This window comes from Panthera onca, chromosome A1, assembly GCF_046562875.1.
Source record: "Panthera onca isolate mPanOnc1 chromosome A1, mPanOnc1 haplotype 2, whole genome shotgun sequence".
Classification (NCBI taxonomy): domain Eukaryota; kingdom Metazoa; phylum Chordata; class Mammalia; order Carnivora; family Felidae; genus Panthera; species Panthera onca.
The window spans coordinates 211,156,134-211,180,908 of record NC_138339.1 but is presented as its reverse complement, the minus strand read 5'-3'; the positions used below and the strand labels follow the sequence as shown (position 1 = coordinate 211,180,908).

At 45.8% G+C, this 24,775-nt stretch overlaps 1 protein-coding gene across 2 annotated transcripts in view; it reads right to left on the bottom strand.

Annotated features, from left to right (window-relative positions):
* CNMD (chondromodulin) overlaps positions 1–13,301 on the bottom strand; it is a 33,262-nt gene extending 19,961 nt beyond the window's left edge. The window contains exons 1-3 of one of the 2 annotated variants that reach the window (XM_060637054.3): positions 13,060–13,301; positions 12,500–12,640; positions 6,903–7,043 (exon numbers count right to left, since the gene is read on the bottom strand). In XM_060637054.3, coding sequence (XP_060493037.1) covers positions 6,903–7,043; positions 12,500–12,640; positions 13,060–13,212 — 435 coding nt within the window. In that variant the 5' untranslated portion in view covers positions 13,213–13,301. The remainder of the gene's footprint in view (positions 1–6,902; positions 7,044–12,499; positions 12,641–13,059) is intronic. The other variant, XM_060637053.3, reaches the window with a different exon arrangement.
* Between the last annotated feature and the right edge of the window lie 11,474 nt (positions 13,302–24,775).

The following is a 24,775-nucleotide window of genomic DNA, read 5'->3' as shown; positions in this document are numbered from 1 at the left end:
GCTCCGTTAACCCAAGCAGGCTCAGATGAAATGCTGCCTCGTCCAGGCAGCTTTCTCTGACCCTGATTTCCCGTAAGCCCTCCAGTCTTCATTCCCTCCTGTGGCACTTAGTTCTCAGTGCCTGTGCGGTCACTCCTGGTCAAGGTCCTGGCCCCACTCAATGATAAGCCTCTTTGACATTGGTATCGGAATCTTTTATCTTTCTGGTGATCCCACGAAGGTTCTCAAAAGATGGGGGCCCAATTAATTAATTCCACGGATTCCGATTTTTCCCAGGTCATCCAGCCAGGGAAATAGCAACACTTCGACAACACCAGGAACTGACCTTTGTTCCTAGACCTTACCTGAGGGCTCAGATGTTTTGTTCTTGTCCCCTGTGAGACACAAACAGTGTCTCCTCCTTGTCAGCCTAGGGACTGGCCTTAAGGGAAACCTCATCCACGGGGATCCGGTCTTGGCTGACAGCTCGGTGCCGATGCTACCTCGGGTGCATCAGGCACAACAGTACATTCTGTCCCAAGAGTGTTTCCTTTCACCCTGCTGGTGAATTTCATGATGAGTGAGTGGCCAAAAGCAGTATGAAAGGCCTACAGATTTTATGCCCAAACAATATAGACACCAACAGAAACCCAAACCCCTCAACTTGTCAATCTGTTCAGTTGGGACAAATGTCAGGAAGATAAGGACCTTGTTCCAGCATCAGTGCTGCACAGTGGGGGAGGAAGAGCATTTAGAAACCTCCAGGGCTTGGCTCAGGACACTGCCCTCCTCGGTGAAGAACAGAGTCAAATGTAAGTCATGCTAGAGGACACTCGTGGCAAGTCACACCGTTTGTAATCTGAGAGCCAGCAGCCCTGCAAACGCTGGTGACAGAGCAGACAGCAGAGAAGGAAAGGCTCATTCTTCCCAAAGCTCCTTGTGCTCTCCCCTGTGGCCTAATTGGCCATGATTGCACATGTGACACATTCGTTTTAGCATCACCTCTCACCCAGAGAGCGGTGGTAGAACATCCTCACACTCTCCAGGAGGAGGGACTCCAGGTTTACCGTGCGACTTCTCAACTCACTGCACTGAAGCCACCTGGACAGATTTTAAAACCATGGATGCCTGGGGCTCTCCCCAGAGATTCCCGTTTCACTGGCCTGGGGCAGTGCCTAGGCAGTGGGATGCTTCAAAGCTCCCTGTGTCGTTACAATGTAAACCTGGGGTCGTGGACCATCGGGTTAGGGCAAAAACAACTTGTTCAAGGTGACAACGTTCTTAAATGACTGAAACCACCTGCTGTAGACTGACTGTTTTTGTCCCCTCACCCGAGAACCTATGTTGAAACCTAACGCCCAATGCGGTGGTAAGGCCTTTGGGAAGTTAAAGGCAGAGCCCTCGTGAGTGGGATTAGTGCCTCATAAAAGGGACCCCAGAGAGCTCCCTCACCCCCCTTCTGCCACGTGAGCACACAGTGAGAAGACAGGCCAACTATGAACCAGAAACTAGGGCCACCGTAGACCCTCATCAGCTAGTGCCTTAATTTTGGACCAACCAGCCTCCAGAACTGTGAGAGGTTCCTGCGGTTTAGAAGTCACTCCGTCTATGATACTTTGTTACGGCAGCGTGCGTGAGCTAAGACACAGCCTTTGAATCCAGGATTCTTCTATACCACCAGCTCACCAATTTTCCCTTGCATCAAAATCACCTGGATGACTTGATAAATAAAATAGTGTTGGGCCCCGCCCCTGGATCCAGGTCTGGAGTGGGGACTGAACTCTGCACTTCCAATAAGCTCTTAGGTACTGCCGCTGCTGGTGGCCTAGGGAACACGTTTTTTTTTTTGTTTGTTTGTTTGTTTTTAATTTTTTTTAACGTTTATTTATTTTTGAGACAGAGAGAGACAGAACATGAACGGGGGAGGGTCAGAGAGAGAGAGACACAGAATCTGAAACAGGCTCCAGGCTCCGAGCTGTCAGCACAGAGCCCGACGCAGGGCTCGAACTCACGGACCGTGAGATCGTGACCTGAGCTGAAGTCGGCCGCCTAACCGACTGAGCCATCCAGGCGCCCCAGGGGAACACGTTTTGAGAACCACTGCTCTCTGCTCTCTCCTGCAGACCTGCTGCTCGTATTCTGCATGCACATCTAGGGCTCATGGTTTGAAAAACAGAAGGCAGTGGGGGGAGAGTACTGCTGCCCCTGTGCCATATGTCCTTTTCACTTCACACCCTTATATCCTCTGAATGTGAGGTGCGAGGGGGAAACACCATATAACCGTCACCATATCCCCCAAGGAGAGAGCTGATTCTGTCAAAGGATTCACAGCCCCGATGTGAATCTTGTGTTGAGTTAGTTCTGACAGTCTACACACTGCAAAGAGAGCCGAAGCCCCATAGGGATGGGTCCTGTGGGAAGGAATTCACACGTCTGAAACACCTTGTCTGGCTACAAATCCATATCACGCAGCCAGATCTTTGAAGAGATTAAACAGCAGGAATGGAAAAGCACAAGAAAGCCAAGCAAACCTCCTGCTTCTGCAAACAAACAAGGCCTCAGAAGCTGGTGATAATGAAGAAATTTGCTAACAAAGATAATGAGGGAAGAGTCCAATGCTCTCACATTCTTTTAATAATTAGAGTCAGGCAATCTCATTGTAGCTGCACAGTTTTTCTTTCTAGAGGATCTCATAGGATTTCTGTGGCTTCAACCAGAAGCTCCCAACAAGTTCCCAAGAGGGCACTTTAGAAATCGTTCAGGGAGTTCTGAGTTGTCACAAAGACTGGGGCTCTCCTGGGCTTCCTCAGGCAGAGCCCAGGGATGCTGGGCCCCAGAGAGCCCAGGGAAGCCCTGAAGACCTGACTGCCCTGGGGCCTGGGGGAAAAACCTGATTGTAAGTATCTGTGCCTACACTCGAACACCCTTTTACATATAAAGACAAAGCGACTTTTGGCAAAGTTTCCATGTATGATGATGACATTCTTAGCAATGCAATTACTATGAAAATAGAGAGAAGATGGTAGTTTTGCTCACTGTTTGAGAAAATAGGCTGGTATTTAATCTGCCAACACACCCTTAAGTCAGTCTGCATTTTAGGCTGCGGCACTGACAGCAATTCACCTATGGGAGCAAGCATCTGACTTCAGGATGTTTTTGAGTATGTCAGGCTGAGCATTAACATATTGAAGTCCAAGTTAGATTATAAGTTACTCTGGTTTTACTTTTCTGTTTTAGTTGGGAGCCATGTTGACTTTGTAAACTTTTTTTGAGTATGGTTGACATGCAATGTGACATTAGTTTCAGGTGTACAACATAGCGATTCAACAAGTCCATACGTTATACAGTGCTCACCACAGGCATAGCTACCATCTGTCACCATACAACCTATTACGATACCATTGACTCTACTCCCTATGCTGTGCCTTTCATCCCCATGACTTATTCATGCCATAACTGGAAGCCTGAATCTCCCACTCCCCTTCACCCATTTTGCCCAACCCCTCATCCCTCTTCCCTTTGGAAACCATCAGTTTGTTCTTTGTAGTTATAGGTCTGATTCTGCTTTTTGTTTGTTTTTTACTTTTTGTTTATTCATTTGTTTTTTAGATTCTATGTGTAAGTGAAATCATATGGTGTTTGTTTTTCTCTGTCTGACTTATTTCACTTAGCATAATACTCTTTAGGTATCTATCTATGTTGTAGAAAATAGCAAGGTGTTATCCTTTTTATGGCTGAGTAATATTCCACTTTATATCTATCTATCTATCTATCTATCTGTCTGTCTGTCTGTCTAATCTGCCTATTTATCTGTACCACATCTTCTTTATTCATCTAATGATGGACATTTGGGTTCCTTCCATATCTTGGCTATTGTAAATACTGCTGCAATGAACACAGAGGTGCATGTATCTTCTCGAATTAGTGTTTTCATATTCTTTGGGTAAATACTCAGCATGAGAATTATTGCATCATATGGTATTTCTATTTTTAATTTTTTTGAGGAAGGGTTATGTTGATTTTTGAAATCACTAACCTACCTATCTGTGAGGTAGGTTATGCTATTTTATTTTTCTCTAGCTTTGTAAATTAAAACTTTCAAATATACACAAAGTTAAAAGAAATTGTGTAGTGAACACTTGTATATACATATCAGTTTATTCTATCTTAATTTCTAACCAGGGTTGTTATTATATAAATGAGTCATTAAGTCTGAAAGGGTTGGCTTAAACCAAAAGCATTGATACTTTTGAGGGCAAAACTTTTTAGAACGTAACTCACGCACTCTGAACAAACCCCTTTTTGTATTCCTTGGGGTACTGACGAAGACCTTCCTTGACCCAACTCTAGTCAGGTTCCTCTGAGTCCTCTTTTTGCCTAGGCCCTGACTGTGGGCTCTGTCTTGGCCAGTTTATTCCAGTTTTAGCAAGTATCCTCCTGAGTCTGCCTTGATATCTGATCACCTTGGCTTGGCTTCAGAAAAATCCTGTTGGTTCGGTTTAGTAAAGAACTACTGTACCTCTTAGTAACTTTCTATCCACTGATATCCCCACTCTGCTCCTTGGCTATAAATTGCCCCTTTTCCTTACTATATTCAGAGTTGAACGCAATCTCTCTCCCTTGCTATAAAACCCCACTGTAGTAGCTTCCCTTGAACATGGTCCTCTTCCCTTCTTTAATAAGTGCCCTGAATGATTTTTCTTTCACACTATGGAGACTGGAGTCCTTTGTTCAGTGCTATTCCCTCTCAGGAGGGTTTTCTTCCTATTGGCTCTACTAAAACCTTGGTGTGGTCCTAGGTTACCAGGGGACACTGTTCCCTTACAGTTCAGAGCCTTTCCTCATCTGGCCCCTGCCTCTACTCCCCTTCCCCACCATTCTGCCATGTTGGGCTACTTAGAACTCAAGAGCAGGCCTGTGCATTTGTATTCAGTATTCCTCTGAGTCTCTACTTCTCTGCTGGTTGAAATCCTAATCATTCTTCAAGACCTGATTCAACTGTCACAACCTCTGTAAAACCTGCTTCAATGCCCTCAGTGCACGCAACTGCTCCCTTCTGTGACCCACAGCACTGCGTTTATAGCTCTGTGGCAGCACATCTCCCAGGTTGACCCGAAGTCACTTCTGTGAAGAATGTCTGCGCCCCCCAACCCCCCCACCCCCACCCCCCGCACCCTGGCCTGGACTGTAAGGTCCAGGAGGGAGGGAGCAAGTATCAGTCATCTTTGCATCCCTCATGCTTCATACTGTCCCATGCACACAGTTGGCCCTGAAAAATAAACACCTCTTGGATCTGACTGTTGGTTTAATGTATAGGAGAAAGTTAATAGTGCCGGTACCATAGTGGCTGATTCATGTGTTTTCAAAAGTCCAGGCTTGTTTAAACCCATAACAGGTTCTATCCATCAAAAAAATGTCCTGCTCACCAGTTCTGACTTAGAGAAATGTGGAAGCTATCAAAGAGAATTGATCAGCTTATAAAATATTTGTGGCCCTGTTGGCTTATGAGAACAAAACACAATCAATACCATTATTAGAACCAGAGGATTATAAAACAGAAATATAGGCCTGGGATTAAAATATTTTAAAAGTATACTCCTGATTCATGCCCCTTTGAGAGAGATGGATCTTTTCTCATTCATCTGTGAAGCTACCTTTGCATATCTTGATACTGTGGCACATCACAGGTATTCAATTTTGTTCTGGATTGAATGATGTGTGTGTGGGAGTCACATTTTATCATTTTACATTGAGTAGTACAAAGAAAAAATGCTTTTGCCTTGTCCTGGGTCTGGCAGTAAAAGCCTTTAATAGGCCCAGAGAAATTATCTTTCTGCACTGACCAGAACCATTTGCAAAGCTCTGATTAAACGAAGTACACCGGTCACATACAGGGCTGCAGAGCCCGCCCCTCCCCCTTCCCCAGGCAGAGCAGAGCCAGTCCCTGTCATGAGCAATACCTAACAGCATGGGAGTCCAAAGGTTAGCATCTGTTTGGTATTCAGTAGGACTTGTGAAATGCCTTTTGGCATCAGCAAAGGGAGTTCTTTCATTCAAATGAAAAGCATCTCTGGTTTTTCTCATCAATCGGCACGAGGTGGGTCGATGAGATGTGTGCAGGCCAATAAACTATCAGAAGAGACATTATTTTCAAGTGCCTTTTTTCATTATGGAGTCTCACCTACTCCATCTACAGATTTAACGGGAGAACACAAACAGTGATGCCTCTTCCCCGTCTTAGAACAGGAAGAGAAGAAGATATTTATGGCCAACAGGAAAGAGGGCCAGGAGCGATATTGTGATGCAGATGTCCACTGAAGCACAAAGCGTGAGGGCTAAATTGCCTGCAAATTGAACTTTTGAAAACAAATGTGTTCTCCCCTTTCAAAGCAGACGCGAATGTTTTATCAGTAATTGGCCACGGTCAGAAAACATAGGATTATAATAGGGGAATTACTCCACGCTAATTTTCTGGGTGAAATGGGAAATCTGAAGAATTGAGCAAAGTATGTAAATAGATCCCACCTGTTGTTGATAAGATTGTTAAGTCATTACAGTTTGCCTCTTGTCTCTAAGTTCACATTTCAGACTTTGCAACATTCTAGGATACTGAGTCTTTTATTCATCATGTTATAGAAAGCTGCTTGGAAAGAAATAGCTCTTTCAAGTCCTTCTGCCAAGACTTTATATAGTTCCAAGAACTTGTTCTTTTCAGTGCCAAGGTGTTGTGTTTTTCATTCTGAAAATACAAAGGACAAAGAGTGGGCCTTTCTCAGAGGGAATATGCATAGGGGTCAGTGGCACCATGACTGCCATAAAGAACGGTTACATTGGGATGTGTGTGAGATGCTGCTTCTCTGGGGATTAGGAAAGTCTTCTGGACTTGCCTGGTTTAACTCTCTAAATGTGTGAAATATACTTACATTCTGGAAATCATTAACTTCTATTGCTTCTTCAGCTCCACTTCCCATTTTAAAGGTCTCCAGGTTGTTCCCAGCATCTATTTCCATTGACCCGTCTTGTAATTTCCCATTGATACTCATGGTATAATGGACATTGTAAATCTGGAAGTGAACATAGGAGTCAGTGATGCTTTCCTTTTAGGGCAATTCAGGGCTTATCTTTAGACCTGCAGTATATGAAGTAGCTATCATATTTGTTAGAGATACACTGAATCATCGCTAATAGTAACAGATTTAGATATGAGGACTTCATCCATACACCCATCACTTAATACAATGATTTCTTTAAAAATACCTTCAAAGTAAAATCTTTGGTAGTCTCTAATACTAATTCAAATAGCTCAGTGATTTGCAGTCCTGGCTGCATATAAAAGTATCTGAGGAGAGTCTCCACCTACCATGCACGCATTTCCCCTGAAAGAATCAAATCAAAACCTGTGGGGGTGGGGCTTGGACACAGATCTTTCTTTTTCTGAGTCAACTCTACTTTGCAGCCAGAGTTAAGACCCATCGATGGATAAATGGTTAACTGGATTGTTAACAAGTCTGTAGCTGGCACCTCAATTTGAAAGTTTAAAAAAATTTTTTTTAATGTTTATTTATTTTTGAGAGAGAGAGACAGACAGACAGACAGAGTGTGAGCGAGGGAGGGGCAGAGAGAGAAGGAGACACAGAATCCAAAGCAGGCTCCAGGCTCCAAGCTGTCGGCACAGAGCCTGACCCGGGGCTCCAACTCACGAACAGTGAGATCATGACCTGAGTTGCTTAACCGACTGAGTCACCCATGTGCCCCAATTTGAAAGGTTTTTAAAAATCCATTGGTTAAGATTGGGCACGGAGTATGGTATATAGTCAGGACTGCAGGCAGGACTGGGATATGCCTGATACAGGCAGAGCAGCATTTGTGGAGTGCAAGGTCAGTGTGCACATCTGTTTCAGCTCAAAGTGGGAGTTAGTCATTTTAATGACTATGGGACAGGCATATGGTGTTGTAGGGCATTATGTTATGAGACGTGTCGGGGAAGAAGGGACGGAGACTTGGCCTCAGCAAAGAGCACTGGCCCAGGAATCAGAAAAACAAGTGGCCACCCCACTTATCCCTGGGTCTTGAGAGTTGCTTTGGGCATAAAATAAAGAAGTTGGCCCTCATAGACGGTTCTCGTTTATGTCCTTGGAGCTCTGAGGTTTCACAGCGGTGGCCCACAGGTGAGGGTGGCAGAGCAGGTGGGGCTGTGATGTGGTCCTTTCTCTCCTGTTCATCTGCAATTTAACTAGGTGGCTCTGCTTGTTGTCTCTTTTATGTTTTGGATTTTTAAGTAAGATCTTAAGAAAAATAATTCCATGAAATATACATATTTTTAGTTTATGACTAAATTACATGGTCCAAAGGGCTCTCTTAGTTTAGACAACTTGTTAGTATACTAACTTAAAAAATAATTTACACACTGCTCCTGCTCAGTATGCTGCTGCCATGCTAGAACTTTCTCTGTGTTGTGGCGTAGTGGGTGGGTCTTGTCTTCCCTTCCTCCCCTTCCCCTATCTTTCCTCTTTATTTTTCTGACTTAGAAGCATATGTGTGTGTGTGTGTGTGTGTGTGTGTATACATACACATATATCTTATATATAACATACAAGATATAAAATCTTTAAAGAGGAAGGACTAAGAACTGATGAGAGCCACTTGCTATTTAGTGTCAGGTCAGTAGGTCAGAACTGCAAATAGCTCAGATTCAATTCAAGTCCAATTTTCTCCGTCATTATGAAGAAAGAGGGCTACATGGACAAACACTGGAAGAAGTATTTGATATTACTGGAGCATTACTTGTAGAAAACTCATTATCACAAGACCCATGGAGCACAGTTTTATTTTACCAGCAGAGAAGTAGAAATGGCTTGGCTAGCCAGTACCCTTTCGGGCACCGGCCTTCATTCAGCGGAACAGAAGATACCAGCACACTGTTTCAGCTAACTGTGGGTCAGTGCCCTTCCTTCCGTCCTGGTGAACTTCGATCCCTGCAGCACACTGTCCTCCGGGCTTGCCTGATCCTGAGAACCACTTCTGGAGTTTCTGATTTAGGGGGGCTGGAGCAGTGCCCACCAGCCTGTGTTCACTTTGCATCTCAGGTGGTCCTTCTGATCAGCCCAGTTTGGGAAACCTGTTTTCTTTGGCTGGGTCCGTGCTTTTTGCAGGTAAGATTTAGAAAGCAGGCTCTGTTCTGTCCCTGTGCTCTCTGAGCAGCCATTGTTCACATGGGCTAAGGATGACTGTCAAAAGGAGTATGGCAGACAACATTTGTTGGAGTTCCAGCCACAAGCATCCTTCACTCATGCAGTAAGAGGCTGTGTGTGTGTGTGTGTGTGTGTGTGTGTGCGTGTGTGTGAGAGAGAGAGGGAGAGGGAGAGAGAGAAAGCATTGTACAGAAGCTTTTACTATTAAGGCAATGCAAGATCTCAGAAATGAACAGTTTGTAAGTTCTTAGCAGATCTTAAGGAGACAAAATTCTAACACTAGGAGAGTGGTTTGTGGTCCTAATTTTATTTCCCTCCACCACCACCCCACTACCTTTGTGCCAGCAGAAGCTCCCTAACTAGACACAGGTATTGCATCATTTGTTTTTTTCTTATTATTTATTTAGGTTAATTAATTAATTAATTGACAGAGAGAGAGAGAGTGAGGGGGAGGGGCAGAGGGAGAGAGAGAGAGAGAGAGAGAGAGAGAGAGAAGAGAGAGAGAGAATATCCCAAGCAGGCTCTGCACTCCACACTGAACCCCATGCAGGGCTCAATCTCACAACGGTGAGATCATGACCTGAGCCAAAATCAAGAGTTGGGACGCTTAACCAACTGAGCCACCCAGGTGTCCCGGGTATTGCATCATTTGTAATGTAGCTTTAGCCCATTCTTTATGAGGAGCAAACTGTCTCCATGGGGCAGCAGTGAGAGATCTGTGCCCTCCTGAAGGGAATGGCGGGAGGGTAAATAGTCCACAGTTATTTCCAAAGTACTGGGCCCTACGCTCCGAAGGAGACTGGGCTGGTGGAGCAGGAATCACCTTGTCTGCTCTGAGCCGGTGGAGCTGTGGGGCATTTTCTAAGTACAATGAAGTTTATTGTTTGCCAAAATTCTGCTCAATATGGTGCTTTTTACAGCCAAGAATATTTGCTAATGAGTTTCTAATGACGTCTGGGTTCTATAAGATGAATTACATAACATTTGGGACAATATCTAGAAAAATCAGTCTGAGAACAAAGGCCCCAAGCAATGATCTCATCCCCTCATCCCACAAGGTAGGATGGTCAGCTATCTCATATTGGCGAGGCTATCCCAGATTTCAATGCCTGTTCCGTTTCGATAACGTGGGTGAGACCTGGCTTTGAAATTTGAGCTCCGTCCCTTGTTCCCAGTTATTAGCACTCTGATGTTTCCACAGTCCTGCAGCTGACTTCCAGTAAACCTGTCCTAAGGGGATTTACCCATATGAAAGGGATAGGAGGTGAATTACAGCTGGTTCTCCTCTATAAGCTAATATAGAAGAACAGAGGCATGGATAATCCCCAAAGAGTGGGCAGTCCATTTGGTGGGGGATATCTTTTTGTTTGACAGAGACTTACCTTTCTGGATTACATTATGTCTGGGCTATTTACACTTCTAGGGAAAGTGGCCCTGTGCATGTACTATGCATAGATGGTGCCACACGTACTCTATTTTGTGTTTTGTGATTTGTTTTTCAGACTTGGGTGAGATAGATCAGCGCCAAAAATTTTGGGAGTAAAAAATGTCTACCATGATTTTATTCATTCTTCTGCCTGTAGAGGAAATAGCAATAACTTCATTTTTTGGCCAGAAAATGTGATTCACTATTCCTCTGTATTCTTAGAATTTAATACTGCTTGCTCTCTTGGACCAGACTCTTGGGGTAAAGTAGAAGATGAAAAGAGGGAGCCCTACTTAGTCAGTATGATCATTCCAGCTCTCTTTTTAGAAGCTTGTCAGTTAGTTGTGTTTGCCTTGAATAATTAAATGCCAAATGGTATTCATTTTAATATACATCATGCCTAAAATATTTACCCTCCAAAAAGCAAAGCTATTTTTATCTCCAAATGACCTGTACCACTGAGGTTCTGTCATCGAAAAGACAGCTTTTACATTCGAATACCATACAATTTCCCAAAGGGTGACAATCAGAAACCCTGCTATTAATGGAGATGTAGATCTTGAAATTGTTCTCCTGTTCAGATTTGCTGCTTTCAAACATGAGCATTTGGCCTAACTTTTCTATTTAAAATACAAATACATTACAGCACTTTTCAAATACACACAAAAATACTGTGCAATTCTGATCTTACAAATCGATGCTTGTAAATTTGATATAGTCTCTAAAACAGACTCAGCGCTAAATGGCATGATTATCTACAGTAGGCATTTGAGTTAAAAATACAAATTATGCAGTGACTGAGGAAGATGTGATGTGTAAAATGGTTGAATTGCTTTCAGCACCATTTTCTCTAAGTACTGGAATTCGTTCATGCTTTGAGTTTCATGGTTGGGGGGGTTGTTCCCCCGCAAACAGCAGCCACAGCTCCTCTGAGGGAAGTGATTAAGAAACAGCCCTTTGTGTGCACCCTGGAGATGGAATTCTTTTCCATTAGTCGAAATAATCTTATACCAGGCCTGGCAATGGTCATCAAGATAAAATGTCCCCCTTTACATAGGTGAACAAAATTCAGAGTATTTAGAGAACACCCTGGAACTCTGCCCAGTCAAGCTAGAAGCAGTTTTTATACTCCTTGAGAGATGGTGGAGCTATAAAATAGTTACATACAAAGAAAGTGGGACAGCAGTTAGTGAAACATTTACCGCTAAATCACACGTAACTAGGCCAGACTTGATTTTTAAAGAGATTTGCCACCTTTAAGGAATTTCTTTTCCTTAGGGCAAGAGAGAAGGGAGCATTCATGGATAGGTCATATGCAATAAACAGACAAAAACTCCTGAAAATTCAAATTCATCCCTAATACTGGGTCTGAATGTTACTCCACTATCTTTGTCCTAGGTTCTTAAAGTCACAGCCCTTCTCAGCTGGGAGAGGTCCTACAGATCATTGAATTCCATTTCTAACCCAAGGGATGAGGCCAGAGGGGTGCGGTGCCTCACCCACAGTCACACAGTCACACGACTGCAAGCGATCCGCTGAGACCGGCAGAAAACGGCTTTCCCCTACCTGTTCATGGATTTCCCCGCTACTCTACCTTTTAATATTCTCTGTTAAAACCCTGACTTGCTTTTCTACAAAGTAGCCAAGAGCAGAGAGCAGCGCGGCCGTGTGGGAGGGAAGAAGGGAGAAGGTGCCCCGAGGGGACTCAGAGGAAAGCTCGAGCTGGGGCGAGCCGCCTGCTCCGGCCCTGCGCTCTGGCTCCACCTAGAGGTGAACGTGCGGGTGACAGCGAGGACCCCGCCGCCCCGCGCGCCTCCCGGCCCCGCGCGCCTCCCCGCCCCGCGCACCCGCACTCGCCCTTGCTCTCGGGTCCGCACTCCTGAGCGACGCCCTCTGGACTTACGTGATTGTCGCTCCCCTTCCAGAAGTAGAAGGCCCCGATGGTCCCGAAGAGCAGCAGCACCGCCCCCGAAATGAGAACCACAGCTCCGAGCTTGAGCAGCCGCGCGGGGCTGGAGGGCTTCACGGTCACCGTGGCGTACGCCTGAGGACCGGGGCCGGGGTGGGGGGAGCACAGGTCACGTCTGAGCCGCGCCGCCTGGGACTCGGGTCTGGGGTGGGGGACGGCGCGCCCCCTTTCGCGGCGCTCCCTCCCGAAGGTCCCTTGAACTCAGCGTGGATGTACGATAAGCAAACTTTTGGCGGAGCAGGGCCATCGCCCCGCGGCTCTGCACCCTCCGCCGGCCACGGTACGCCTGCTCCTGGGTCCCGGCCCACGCTCCCCTTCCCACTGGTCTGCGGATCCCGGGTCCCCTGCACACGCGCATATTTGGGGACCCACCTCCCACATTCGGTGGCACAAATCCCTGACTCCGGGCAGTCGATCCAGGCACCCGCGCAAAGGCCCGGCCCTGCGTGTCCACTGACCCGGCAGCGGGACCGGGGATTCGGAGCTGTACTCACCGGGGGACTACAAAACTCGACGTCGTCAGGCCCCACTAGGGCGATGGGAACTTTGTCGGAGTTTTCTGTCATGGCTGTGGCCGGAGGTGCGAGACGCTGGGAGGCTCCGCGCGCGCCCTGGGCTCTGTCCCGCTGCCCCAAAGCGCCGGGCATTTCAACGCCGCGCACACGCGCGTGCACACAGCGTGCCCCGTCCCGCCCGGGCCAGCCCCGCGGTTCCCACCCCTTCCAGCGCCTCGCCCTCTCTCCTCCCTTCCCTCTCCCGCCCCAGCAGCAGTGTGAACTAGTCCTGCATTCCGGACGTCCCCCCTTCCCGCTCTCTCTGGTCTACTGCGCCCCCGCCCCAAACACCCTGAGTGTGGCACGGTGGGGTGGAGATGGGGAGGGATGGGTAGACCGGGAATGCTGAGTCCTGCGATCTCAAGAAATGGGAAAATGCGAGGACTCTTTTTAACATCCAAGCATCTCCTAAAATGTCAGAGGACTCTACTGTGATACCCAGCTGGAGGCCCATTTCCTGCCTTTGTGTGTGCCCTGGGAGCTGGTGGAACAGGACAGAATGGAGAGCAGAGTTTGGCATCGCTGGAGGGCCCCTGGGACTAGAGCATGGAGCAGGGCCTTGGAGATGGCCCTTGCCACCCCTGTCTCTAGGAGGTCTAGGAGAAGGTCTAGCAGGAGGGTACAGCGGTAGCAAAGGTGAAAGCCAAGCAGAGGGGACTCGGGGGAAGGAGCTGGGGAGATCAGAGTAAGAGTGCCTTCTATTTGGTTGACTAAGTTAAAGAACAAACAAATCAACAATGGCAACGTGGGTACCCCCCCCCCCAAAAAAAAAACATTATGTCCAAAGGAATAACTAAAACATGTATTTTTTAAAGAAGCAGAACGGGGAGAGTATTTTTTCACTTTGGAAATGCCATCTGCCAGTACTAGGATGACAGTGCCTCATTTGGAGCCAGGCTTCATTAATTCATATGGAGTTCTAGCTTTGTGCATAGTCCTCTGCTGGGAGCAACGCATGCGAGGGTGCAAGGGAGGAACTGAGGTTTCCCGAGCCAAGGGAGACTGGATGGGCCCAGCTGCAGCAGGAGGAAGTGCTTGTCAGCATGGCTCAGCAGGGCTGGGAAGGTGGCAAGAATGGAAGAGACGCCCACGAAGAATCTGTAGGATTTGGCAGCTGCTGGGCTGGGGAGAGAGAGGGCCTCCCATACAGTGCTGTGGGTGGGTGAACTGGTACAGCCCTTATGGAAAGCAATTTAACTCCCAAATGCAAAATCCAATTTCATTTCTGTGGATCTATCCCACACATGCACTTGCAAGGGTGGAAAAATCCTAGATATGCAAGGATACTCATTGCAGCATGCTCATTAGAACAAAGGACTAGAAACATCTTGGGTGTCCACAGCAGAGAATTTGTGGTACATCCTCACAGAGGGCTCTTGGCAGCTATTTAAAAGAAGGGAGCAGCTTTGGATTTCCTGATGTAGAACACCCCCTAACATATTTTACGTGAAAAAAAAGCAAAGGATGGAAAATATGCATAAATGCCTCCATTTGTATAAAAAATGCAAACAAGAATATATGTATGCATATGCTCTCCAGAAAGATAGACAAGGTACTGACAGTGGGGGTTGCCTCTGAGGAGAGCCATGTGGCTTGGGGACACCATGGAAGGAAGATACTTGGTTGTGTGCCTTCTGGAATGTTTTGAATTCTGTATTGTGAACACATATTAACTCTCCAAAACATGAGTGAATAAAATAATAAATAACAGTGAGTCGGGAGTGGGGTGGGGAGGAAGGGCATGCAACGCCTGGAGACTGTTCTTTCAAGAACTTTGGCATTGAGGGGAAAATGAAATAAGGAGGCTGGATCAAGGGAGCTGGAGGATCAAGGAAGTTCTCCCTGCTCCCCCTGCTCCCCAGCTGGGAAGACCTTTGAAGGCCACAGGGACTGGGCAGAGAGGACAGAAAGATGGGGCAAGCAGCAAGATAAACCTTGAGAAGGAGAGAGAGACTAATGGGACTAATCTGGACGGTTTGGGGACATGTGGACTCTGAGGAGAGGCACCCAGAGGGAAGGGTGAGGAGAGGGAGAAATGCAGCTTTCTATCTCATTCATACAACAAATGACGCACCATGTGCCAGGCAGAACACAGGAAGTGGCTGAATGAGGCTTGAGGGATGGGAGTGAGGGGTGCACGGGGAGACCATGGCATCCTCTGAGCACATTCTCTTAAAGTGGCATATTTTCAACAATTTTAAAGTAATATATTTCCGTGAGGATGGTGGGCAGTGATGAGATGACAGTAGGAGGAGTAGCCGGGTGGGAGGCTTGTGGAGAAGGGGATCAAAGGGGTCCTCACTTCACAGACTTGTTCCCCTCTCCCCCGCTCCTGCTTCACCAGATTCAGAGGCTCATTCCTTGGAGATTAGGACCCAACTCTGCCCTATGCCAGCTTTGGGGACACAGCAATGGGCAAATGAGCTAGGGTCCCTGCTCTTGAGTTGCTTATAGTGGAGTGGAAAAGATAGTCATTAAGCAGGTAATTACAAAATAATGGTGTCACTGCATTTGTGATAAACAATATGAGAGAAAAGTACAGGGTCTCCTAAGATACTAGAACATCTATTTTACATTGAATGAAGAAGGGGGGCAGCACCTGAGGAGGTGACATTTAAGCTGAGAACTGAAAGACAAACAGGAATGTTCTAGGTGGAGATGGGTGTAGGAGTGTGGGAAGACAGCATGTTACCATGAGGTGGTGAAGAGTTTGCCATTTGAAAGAAGAAAAGTGTGGATCGTAGAGAGTGAAGGAAAGAATGGCAGAAGATGAGGATCCAGGAGCAAATGAGGTCTTCTAAGGGTGTTTTCCTCTTAGTACAGGGAGGTCATTAGGGGTTGAAATAGTGGAATGGGCATGATGGGGTTTGCATTTTAAAAAACATCATTTGGATATCCAAGTGAGATGATGGTGGTCAGGACTAAAAAAGTCATATATGATGGAGCTGAGAAAGAAGGAAGGAAGGGACTTGAGATTTGTTTCATATTAGAATGGACAAGCTCTGGAGATTGATGAGTGTGAGGTGCGTGGGAGAAGGAGATGTCAGGATGACCCCCATATTTTGAGCACAAACAACTGGTTAGATGTAGGGAGCACTGGCTGAGTCTGGGGCCCAGTAAGCTTAAGAGCTTTGAAAATTCAAGGAGAGATGCACTTAGTGTCAGTAAAGAGGCTGAGAGAGCCATCTGCTGAGATGGAAAGGTGGGGGACTGAGCAGGGCTTGTGAAGTATGGGAGACATTGATAGCATGTGTATGAGAAATACAACATGGAGTACAAAAGCAATGATCATTTGGGGCTGGGGAGCATGAAGGTGCCAAGACTCTCCATCAGCACCGAACAAACTCAGAGCGGAACTGAGGGCACTGGATGGTGCTGGGGTAATTGGGTGTATTCGCCAGCGTTCTCCAGAGAAACAGAGTCAATAAGATATGTATAGGTATATAGAAAGAGATCATCATGAGGTATTGGTTCCCATAATTATGGAGGCCGAGAAGGGGTGCCAACTTCTCTATCTACAACCTGGAGGCCCAGAGAAGCAGGTCTAAGTCCTGTTTGGAGTCCTGAAGGCTGGAGAACCCTGAGTGCAGATGTCCAAGGGCAGGAGATGGGTGTCTTGGCTTAGTTTCCATCCACGTGTTCTATTTGGGCCTCCACAGATTGGATGACACCCACCCATATTGGAGAGGGTTGATCTTTACTCAGTCTACCCATTCAAATACTAATCTCTTACATAAATACCCTGATAGACACACGCAGAAATGTTTACTAGCCACTTCAGCATCCCTAAGCTCAGTCAAGCTGATACCTAAAATTATCCATCACAGCGTGTTAATTAACTGGATGGGGTAGGGGGATCCTTTCACAATGTATACACGTATCAAATCACCACAAGGTACACTTTAAATAGCCTACAGTTTTATGTGTCAACTATACCTCAGTAGAGCTGAAAAAAAAAATCACACTGGGTGTGGAAGATGGCCTTCGGAAGGGCCAAAGGTCAGGGGCTGGGAAGGGAGGTCTGGGAAGTGGGGAGGGGCTGATGAACTGGGAGAAAAGGGGAGACCTGACGTGATGGCAGAGGCTTGAGGGGCAGGAGAAGGAGGAACTCTGGAGAAAATCAGAGAGGGAGAACTGAGACTTTGAGATCCTAGAGGTGGACCGGTTCTCAGGACCGGAGATCCTGGAGATGGACCGGTGGGAACATGGTCTAAAGTGTGGGCCTAATGACAAAGCGGGGTTGGGGGTGATGACTTCCAGGATTTGAAGATATTGAGGTCAGGGCATCAGAATCAGTGTTGGTTTTGAATTTGTAAGTATGCCCAGTAGGGATGTGACAAGGAAAAATGGAGAGGGAGTTGCAGAGGTGGTTAGGGCAAGTGGGAGAATGTTCTGCATGCAGCTCCCTAGCCAGAGGTGAGGGAGTGAAAAAGGGGGTATGGATGGATGTGTGAACTTCAGAAAAAAACACTGTGCTCCAAGAGCGTGGTGAGACAAATTCCTGGAATGGACAATGGAGATCTAGAAAGAGCTCTTGTCTGCAGGGAATGGAGATGTACAGAGACTCCCTGTTCCAGGAGAGGGATGTAGAGCTGCAGAGAGCTCCAATATTAGCACTGTTACCACAGCTGCTTTTATTTTTTTTAATGTTTATTTAGAGAGAGAGAGAGGGAGAGTGTGCATGTGCTGCACGAGTTGGGGAGGAGCAGAGAGAGAGGGAGAGAGAATCCCAAGCAGGCTCCAAGCTGTCACTGCAGAGCCTGATGTGGGGCCTGATCTCACAAACCACAGTATCACGACCTGAACTGAAACCAAGAGTCAGATGCTCAATTGACTGAGCCACCCAGGCACCCCTCCCCCCCCCCCCCCCCCCCCGTGCTGCTTTGACACACAGCTTTCTGCCACTACTTCTTTCTTTACACTGGCATTTAGGAGGAGAAGGTGGGAGACTTAGGGACAACCAGTTAAAGATAAAAGAGGGGGTCCCACAGAGCCACTAACACAGAATTACTTCACACGGGCAGTGGGGAGTCTCTGTAGAATTTTCTGATGGTGACACTGATGTCCACAACTTAGGGAGACTAAGAGGACATTGATGTAAAGCTATCATAAGCAATTAATTTTTTGTGCATTATTCCAGAGTCCCTACATCCCTGTGCTCATGAACTGATTGGCCCATGGGTCCTGTTTACTTCTCCTTTCTCACTTTCTGCTATCCAGCCAGTTTGGAGTTAACATAGCAAATGTCTTCTTGTTGGCATAATAAAAACATCGCATTGATGGTAGATGCACTGCAGAAAAAAATGTCCTCTTCCAATGCTAAATACCAGGGATTAAGTTATTATCTGCCTTTTCGGATTATCAAAGCAGGCTTTTTTCCCTTTAGCTTAGCCAATTTTGAGCCTTACAAATTTGTGTCAGTCCACACAGATAGGTTAATTTTCAAGTTGACTTTATTAAAGTTTTTTTTAATGTTTATTTAGTTATGAGAGAAAGACTCACACACACAGAATCTGAAGCAGGCTCCAGGCTTTGAGCTGTCAGCACAGACCCCGACACGGGGCTCGAGCCCACGAACTGCGAGATCATGACCTGAACTGAAATTGGATGCTTAACCAACTGAGCCACCCAGCTCCCCTCCATCCAAGTTATCTTTACATTTTTTTAAATGTTTTTATTTATTTTTGAGACAGAGAGAGACAGAACATGAGCAGGGGAGGGGCAGAGAGAGAGGGAGACAGAATCCGAAGCAGGCTCCAGGCTCCAAGCTGTCAGCCCAGAGCCCCACATGGGGCTCGAACTCACGGACCGTGAGATCATGACCTGAGCTGAAGTCGGACGCTTAACCGACTGAGCATCCAAGTTATCTTTAACTGCTCATCCCTATGCTGCCTCCTTCTCCTCAGCCAAATGTCAAAGTGTACAGAAAGTGCGCAGAGGGTAATGGTACAGAACTGTGTATACATCATTGGAGCTACAGCTTCCTGCATCCCTCCAGGTGGCTATTTCTTGGATTGTTAGCTCCATCTCAGCCTCCCAATGTCATGAACTGAGGCCCCTCCCAATGGAGCTTTATGTGGCAGTAATCCCTGGGAGAACATGAGACGGTCCTCCTTGTCGGCCTGCCTCCCTCCAACCCCGCCTTCATCCATCTCTCTGTACCTCTGTACCGTCTGGAGATCAGCTTTTGCAAAGGGCAACTCCTAACCCTTCACACCTCTGCATAGGGCCCTCGCAGTGGCTGTCAATGCCATCAGAGCAAGGTCTAAACTCCTTTAAAGCATACATGAGGCTCTGGCCATTTCCCCAGTTGTATCGTTGCCTATTTTTTTGGTCTGTTTTCTCTGCTAGACTGTCACGTAAGCCTCTGAGAGGTCAGGACTGTGTCTTATTCACTGTTGTTCATTCGACAGATGCATAGTTAATTAATAAATGAAAAGAAAAACAGTGCAAGGGCCATATCAAGAACATTTGCTAAGTCATGGTTCAGAAAACCTTGCTGAAAAGGCTCACGCTCCTCATTAATTGCTTGTTGCAGAATTATAAATGGTCAGTCACCTTATGGTATAAGCTACTCCTGTGTTCAGTGACTGCCATTTTCAGCTAAAAATCTGAACTCATGGTTCAACAGAGGATTTCTGCCTTACTTCCAGATAGAAGAGGTAGTCTGAGATATGTAGCTTGGGTTCTGACTATTGGAGATTTAGGGGGATAGTGACATAGAACATGAAGTATCAGAACCAGCCCAGAAAATCTGGGACCTATGATCACAGATCCCAAGAATCATAGAAAGATTGGCACATGAACTGTATGACCTTGTGTTCTGGTTATTTTGTGAAGAATTCCTAATCCCTCTCATAAGACAACAAGTTTCTGGCTTACTAGGGACTGTCTTATACAGACTTGGGCCCTTTCCAATGTTCAGTATGGTATGTTGAACACAGTAGTCCTTGATAAAAGTTTATTGAATGGCTAAATAAGGTCTAAGTTAGTCATCTCCTCTGTGTCACACTTGATTGCTCAGGGGAATGGAGACAAAATATTCAGGAACTTCTAGACTGTTCACAACAGAGCAATTACCACTTCAGCCCACTGGGATTTGCCCTGGGGTCCCCCCGGAGAATGGCTCATCCAATTAACAGTTTATTCAAAATGACTATAACTTCAACATATCTTGCCATGGAGTCACTAAGGAAAATGGGCCAGGCTGGTAATTTTCAAGTCCTATCTGTATGGATCTTTATAGTTTTTTTCATCCATACTCATCCAGACACCTTTTTCTGTCAATTGTGGGAAAGTCTTTCTAAGAATAGGGGCTGAGAAAATAGATAGGGAAAGCCAATTGCATTCTCTTTGCTGAAAGTCATAAAAATAGGAATGGAGAGAAATGAAGATGGGGGCATTCTGAAGGGTCATTAGGTCTGCCTCCTCTTTATCATTGCTGAATAGCTATTGCGTGTCAACTCACAGTGGGCACAGTAAGTGGGTAGGATCCCTGCACAGCAAGTTAATCCATATGCAAACACAGTGACCCCAATTGCTTTGCAATAGAGAGCCACATGGCCCGTGCCCTTAAAATACATCATTTGGGCAGCTGCCAGCGGGCTGATTTATCCCAGCTGGCCAGAAGCAGCCCTGAGATCATCAGCGCCTTTGTTAATTGGGAGAGAGGGGCAGAGGAATCAAGATATTCCTGGGCACCAAGCATTCATTAGCCACCTGGCCTTCCTAAATTATGATCCTGCCATGATTTTCCAAGTGCTTCGACTGAAATTTTAATATTTGGAATGTATTAATAACTCGGAACATGTCATTTCCTAAATAAGCAATGCCCTTCTGGACTCATTGAAGGGAGTCCGGAGAATGGATGGTTAAACAGCACAGATATTGGCTACCCAGTGAAATGAGCGGTATGGGGGGTGACCCTACAAGTTCTATCCACAACAGCAAATACAAACAGAGGAATGTATGAATGGACCTCTGGGTTAATGCCCCTGATTTCTACTCATTTGTTCAATTCATATAATGTCTTAAGAGGACCAACCCCAGGAAAAATGATGAAACATGACAATAGAAGCTAATGATGCTAGGAGTGCCTTGGTGGCTCGGTCAGTTAAGCTTCCAGCTTCAGCTCAGGTCTTGGATCTCACGGTCTGTGAGTTCGAGCCCCGCGTCGGGCTCTGCTGACAGCTCAGAGCCTGGAGCCTGCTTTGGATTCTGTGTCTCCCTCTCTCTGCCCCTCTCCCACTCATGCTCTGTCTCTGTCTCTCAAAAATGAATAAACGTTAAAAAAAATAAAAAACCCTGCCATGCCATGTAGGTTATACCATGCACTCCTCAGGGCACTCCCTACAGGACCATTTTACTCCTCAGGACACATCCCACAGTGATGGACGCTTCACAAGACTTGGCGTGTCTTGTTCATCTTTCAATCCTTAGCACCTAGAACAGTTCCTGACACATAGTAGCTACTCAATAAAATATTTGGTGAATGAATGAGTCTTCATTGTAGATGAAGCAGTTGAGGTGTGACAAAGTTAGTAACCTGTCCATGTTGTACAGTTCTAGAAAGTGACAGAGGCAGGACTCACACTCATTCACCATCCTCCAGCATCCTCTTGTTCTCAGCCCCCTGTCAGCCCTCTGTTTAGGTGTGTTCCTGTCAGTGCTCTATCCTCCACTGAATGTTGTGTCCCCCCCACATTCATATGTTGAATCCCTGACCCCCCATTGTGATGGCATTTGGAAGTAGAGGCTCTGGGAGGTAATTAATTAGGTTTGGAAGAAGTCATGAGGGTGGAGCTCTCATGATGGGATTAGTGTCCTTAAAAGAAGAGAAAGAGACATCAAAGCCCACTCTGTCCACCTTATGAGGACAGAGCAAGAGGTAGCTGTCTGCAAGGAAGAAAGTTCACCAGGAACTGAATCTGCTGGTAGCTTGACCTTGGATTTCCCAGCCTTTAGAAATTTCAGAAATAAATGTTTCATTTAAACACCTAGTCTGTGGTGTTTTGTTATGGCAGCCCAAGCAGATTAAGACAACCCTTCAGGCACACTCATCAAAATGTACCCATCCCATGTCCCATTCATTTAAGGCTTTGCTTTCTACCAGTCAGCAACAGCTGGTGATTCGATCCCTTCCTGCCTCCCCTTTCTACTTACCCCCTCCATCCGATATCTGTGTAGTGTATCAGAGTTTACAAAGAGACTCATGTACATGATTTCACGTGATACTCAGAAACAACTTGTGAAACAGGTAGGATGGTCTTTATTATCCCATTTGACAACTAAGTAAACTGAGGCTTGGCAAGATCAACTGACTTACCATGACCACTCAGCATCCTCAGTACCACACTGTGGAAAATGTCATGGTGTTTCATTCATTCAGGAGCAGGTTGCCTTGAAACTGGAGGCTGATGGAGAGGTAGATGTCAGCTTCCACGAACAATTCTCTCTGGAGGTATTTTGGGCAGGTGAGCTCAGAGATTTGGGAGTGCCTCAAATGACTCCGAGCTGACAAGTGTCTATCTTTCCTACACCTGAGCCTGGGCCAGGATCATTCTTCTGAAAATCTCCAAAGAGTTGGCAAACAGGTGCACCTGTCTAATCCACACTCCTACTTGATCATCTAAGAAGTGTCACCTGCATTCACTCCTTTCTGGCTATCCCTGCTCCACCTGCCATGCATACATCATCTCCTGATGCCATTCTGCCTGCACTATTGCTGGGGTCTCCCAACCAGACCCCTGCTATGCCTCCACTCTGTCTAGGTCCCCCATGTTGGGGACAAAGAGATCTGCTTGAGTAACAAATCCAATGATCCCAACCTCCTACTTAAAAACCCATATCCGTGGAGTATATGAGGTGAATGTGGCAGATTTAAAAAGGGAAAGATAAAAATTTTTAAAAACTTTTTTTAGTGGGAGGACTTGAAAATTATTTTACTCTTCTTAAAAAGTTCTCTTTTTATTTCCTTTGAGAAAGTATTGCTCATTGAGTGCAGAATATCTTTCTAGGACACAAAGTTGTTAGACACCTAAATACTAACACATGAAAGCCACACCTGCTGTTAATGCAGCTAAGGATGGGCATGTTTTTGATTGTCACAAAATTCAAAACAGAATCCATTCACATTGACTTTATTTTTTAAAGAGTATGCTAATTTTTGACTCCAAGGAAATAATCCAAAAGAAGGGGGAAAAGTCAATAAAAATCAAGATGATCATTGTGGAGTAGTTTATAATAAAGAAAACCTAGAAACAAGAGTGAGTAGTTAAGTAAATTACGTTGTGTCAATTTGATGGACTATCGTACAGTCACTCAAAATTATAATTATGCAGACTGTGTAGCAACAGAAAATGCCTATGATATAATGTCAAGCACGCCGAGCAAATTGCACATATACTTGATTACAGCTCTAAAAATCATGTTTACATGTGGGCAAAGACTAGCAGGAAGCGAGAAGAATGAAAACAGATGATTAGTTCGGCTGGTGGGATTGTGGGGGGATTCCTCATCTTCTGGAATTGGTGTTTTTCACGTTGTTTGTGCAGTTTTGAAAGAATGCTGTTTAGCCCTTTTTGGGACCATTTTCGACAGTGTTGGTCCCAGGAAGGCACATAAACAGCAATGAGGAGTGCAATTCCCGATCATGCCCCACTGCCGGGTCTCTCCTGGGTGCCTGGCTCTGCTGGTGGGAATTACTCAGATCCGACCTGAGCACGGCTGTTTGCACATTGTTCCCAAGCAGAACGTTGCTGCGGAAACTCAACCACTGGATGAATATTTATATATATATTTGATTATATCCACAGCGATTTACCACTTTATTTTTCATTTAAAAACAACTCAAGCACAGGCTGGGAAACATTTACCTGGACTGTTGTAGAGGGAGTTGCTACTTGGGGTAGAAGTTTTAACTGGATGGTCTTAAAGATGTGCTGAATCTATGAGTCTCACCCATGACCGGCGTGACCTTTATATACATGTCGTCGTTGAGGCTCTTAGATGTGCACGTGCTGTTTCCTGCTCCAGGAATGATGTGGCACATCCTTTAAAATATAGACGTTTGGAATGGATAGGCAGGCTCTGCAGTCAGTAGCCCTGGGGTCAAATCCCACTGTTCCCACTGACAAGCTGTGTGACCGTAGATGCGTTACTTGTTATCTCTCTGGACCTCAGTTCTGTAAAATCTGTAAAATCGAGACATCAAAACCTATCCCCGAAGGTTGTTGAGAGCACGGATATGATTGGGCATGTAGTAGGTACAGAATTAAATGAGAAGGAAATAGAGGTGCACACTGGTGACAGACTGAAGCAATCTGGTGAGCTTTAACACATGGAAGCACAGGAAAAGTGAGTTTTAAGTAGGGATTTAAAGGAGCATATCCAGTGCATGTGAAACAGAAAACTGCTGATAACATATGCCCATATGCCACAGCGTAAAGAAAAGCTGGGAGTTACTGCCAATTTACAGATGGCGAAAACACCGTTTCTCCCGGGAGCAGCTGTAACAAAAGCAAACGTGAGCAATCAAGAGGCTCCTAAATTTTGATTTAATTGCAAAAAAATCAAATGCATAATCTGAGAATCACCATAGGTACCTGCTCTACCTTCTCTCTCTTAAGTCAAGATCTCTCTGTTAACTAGATCAGCC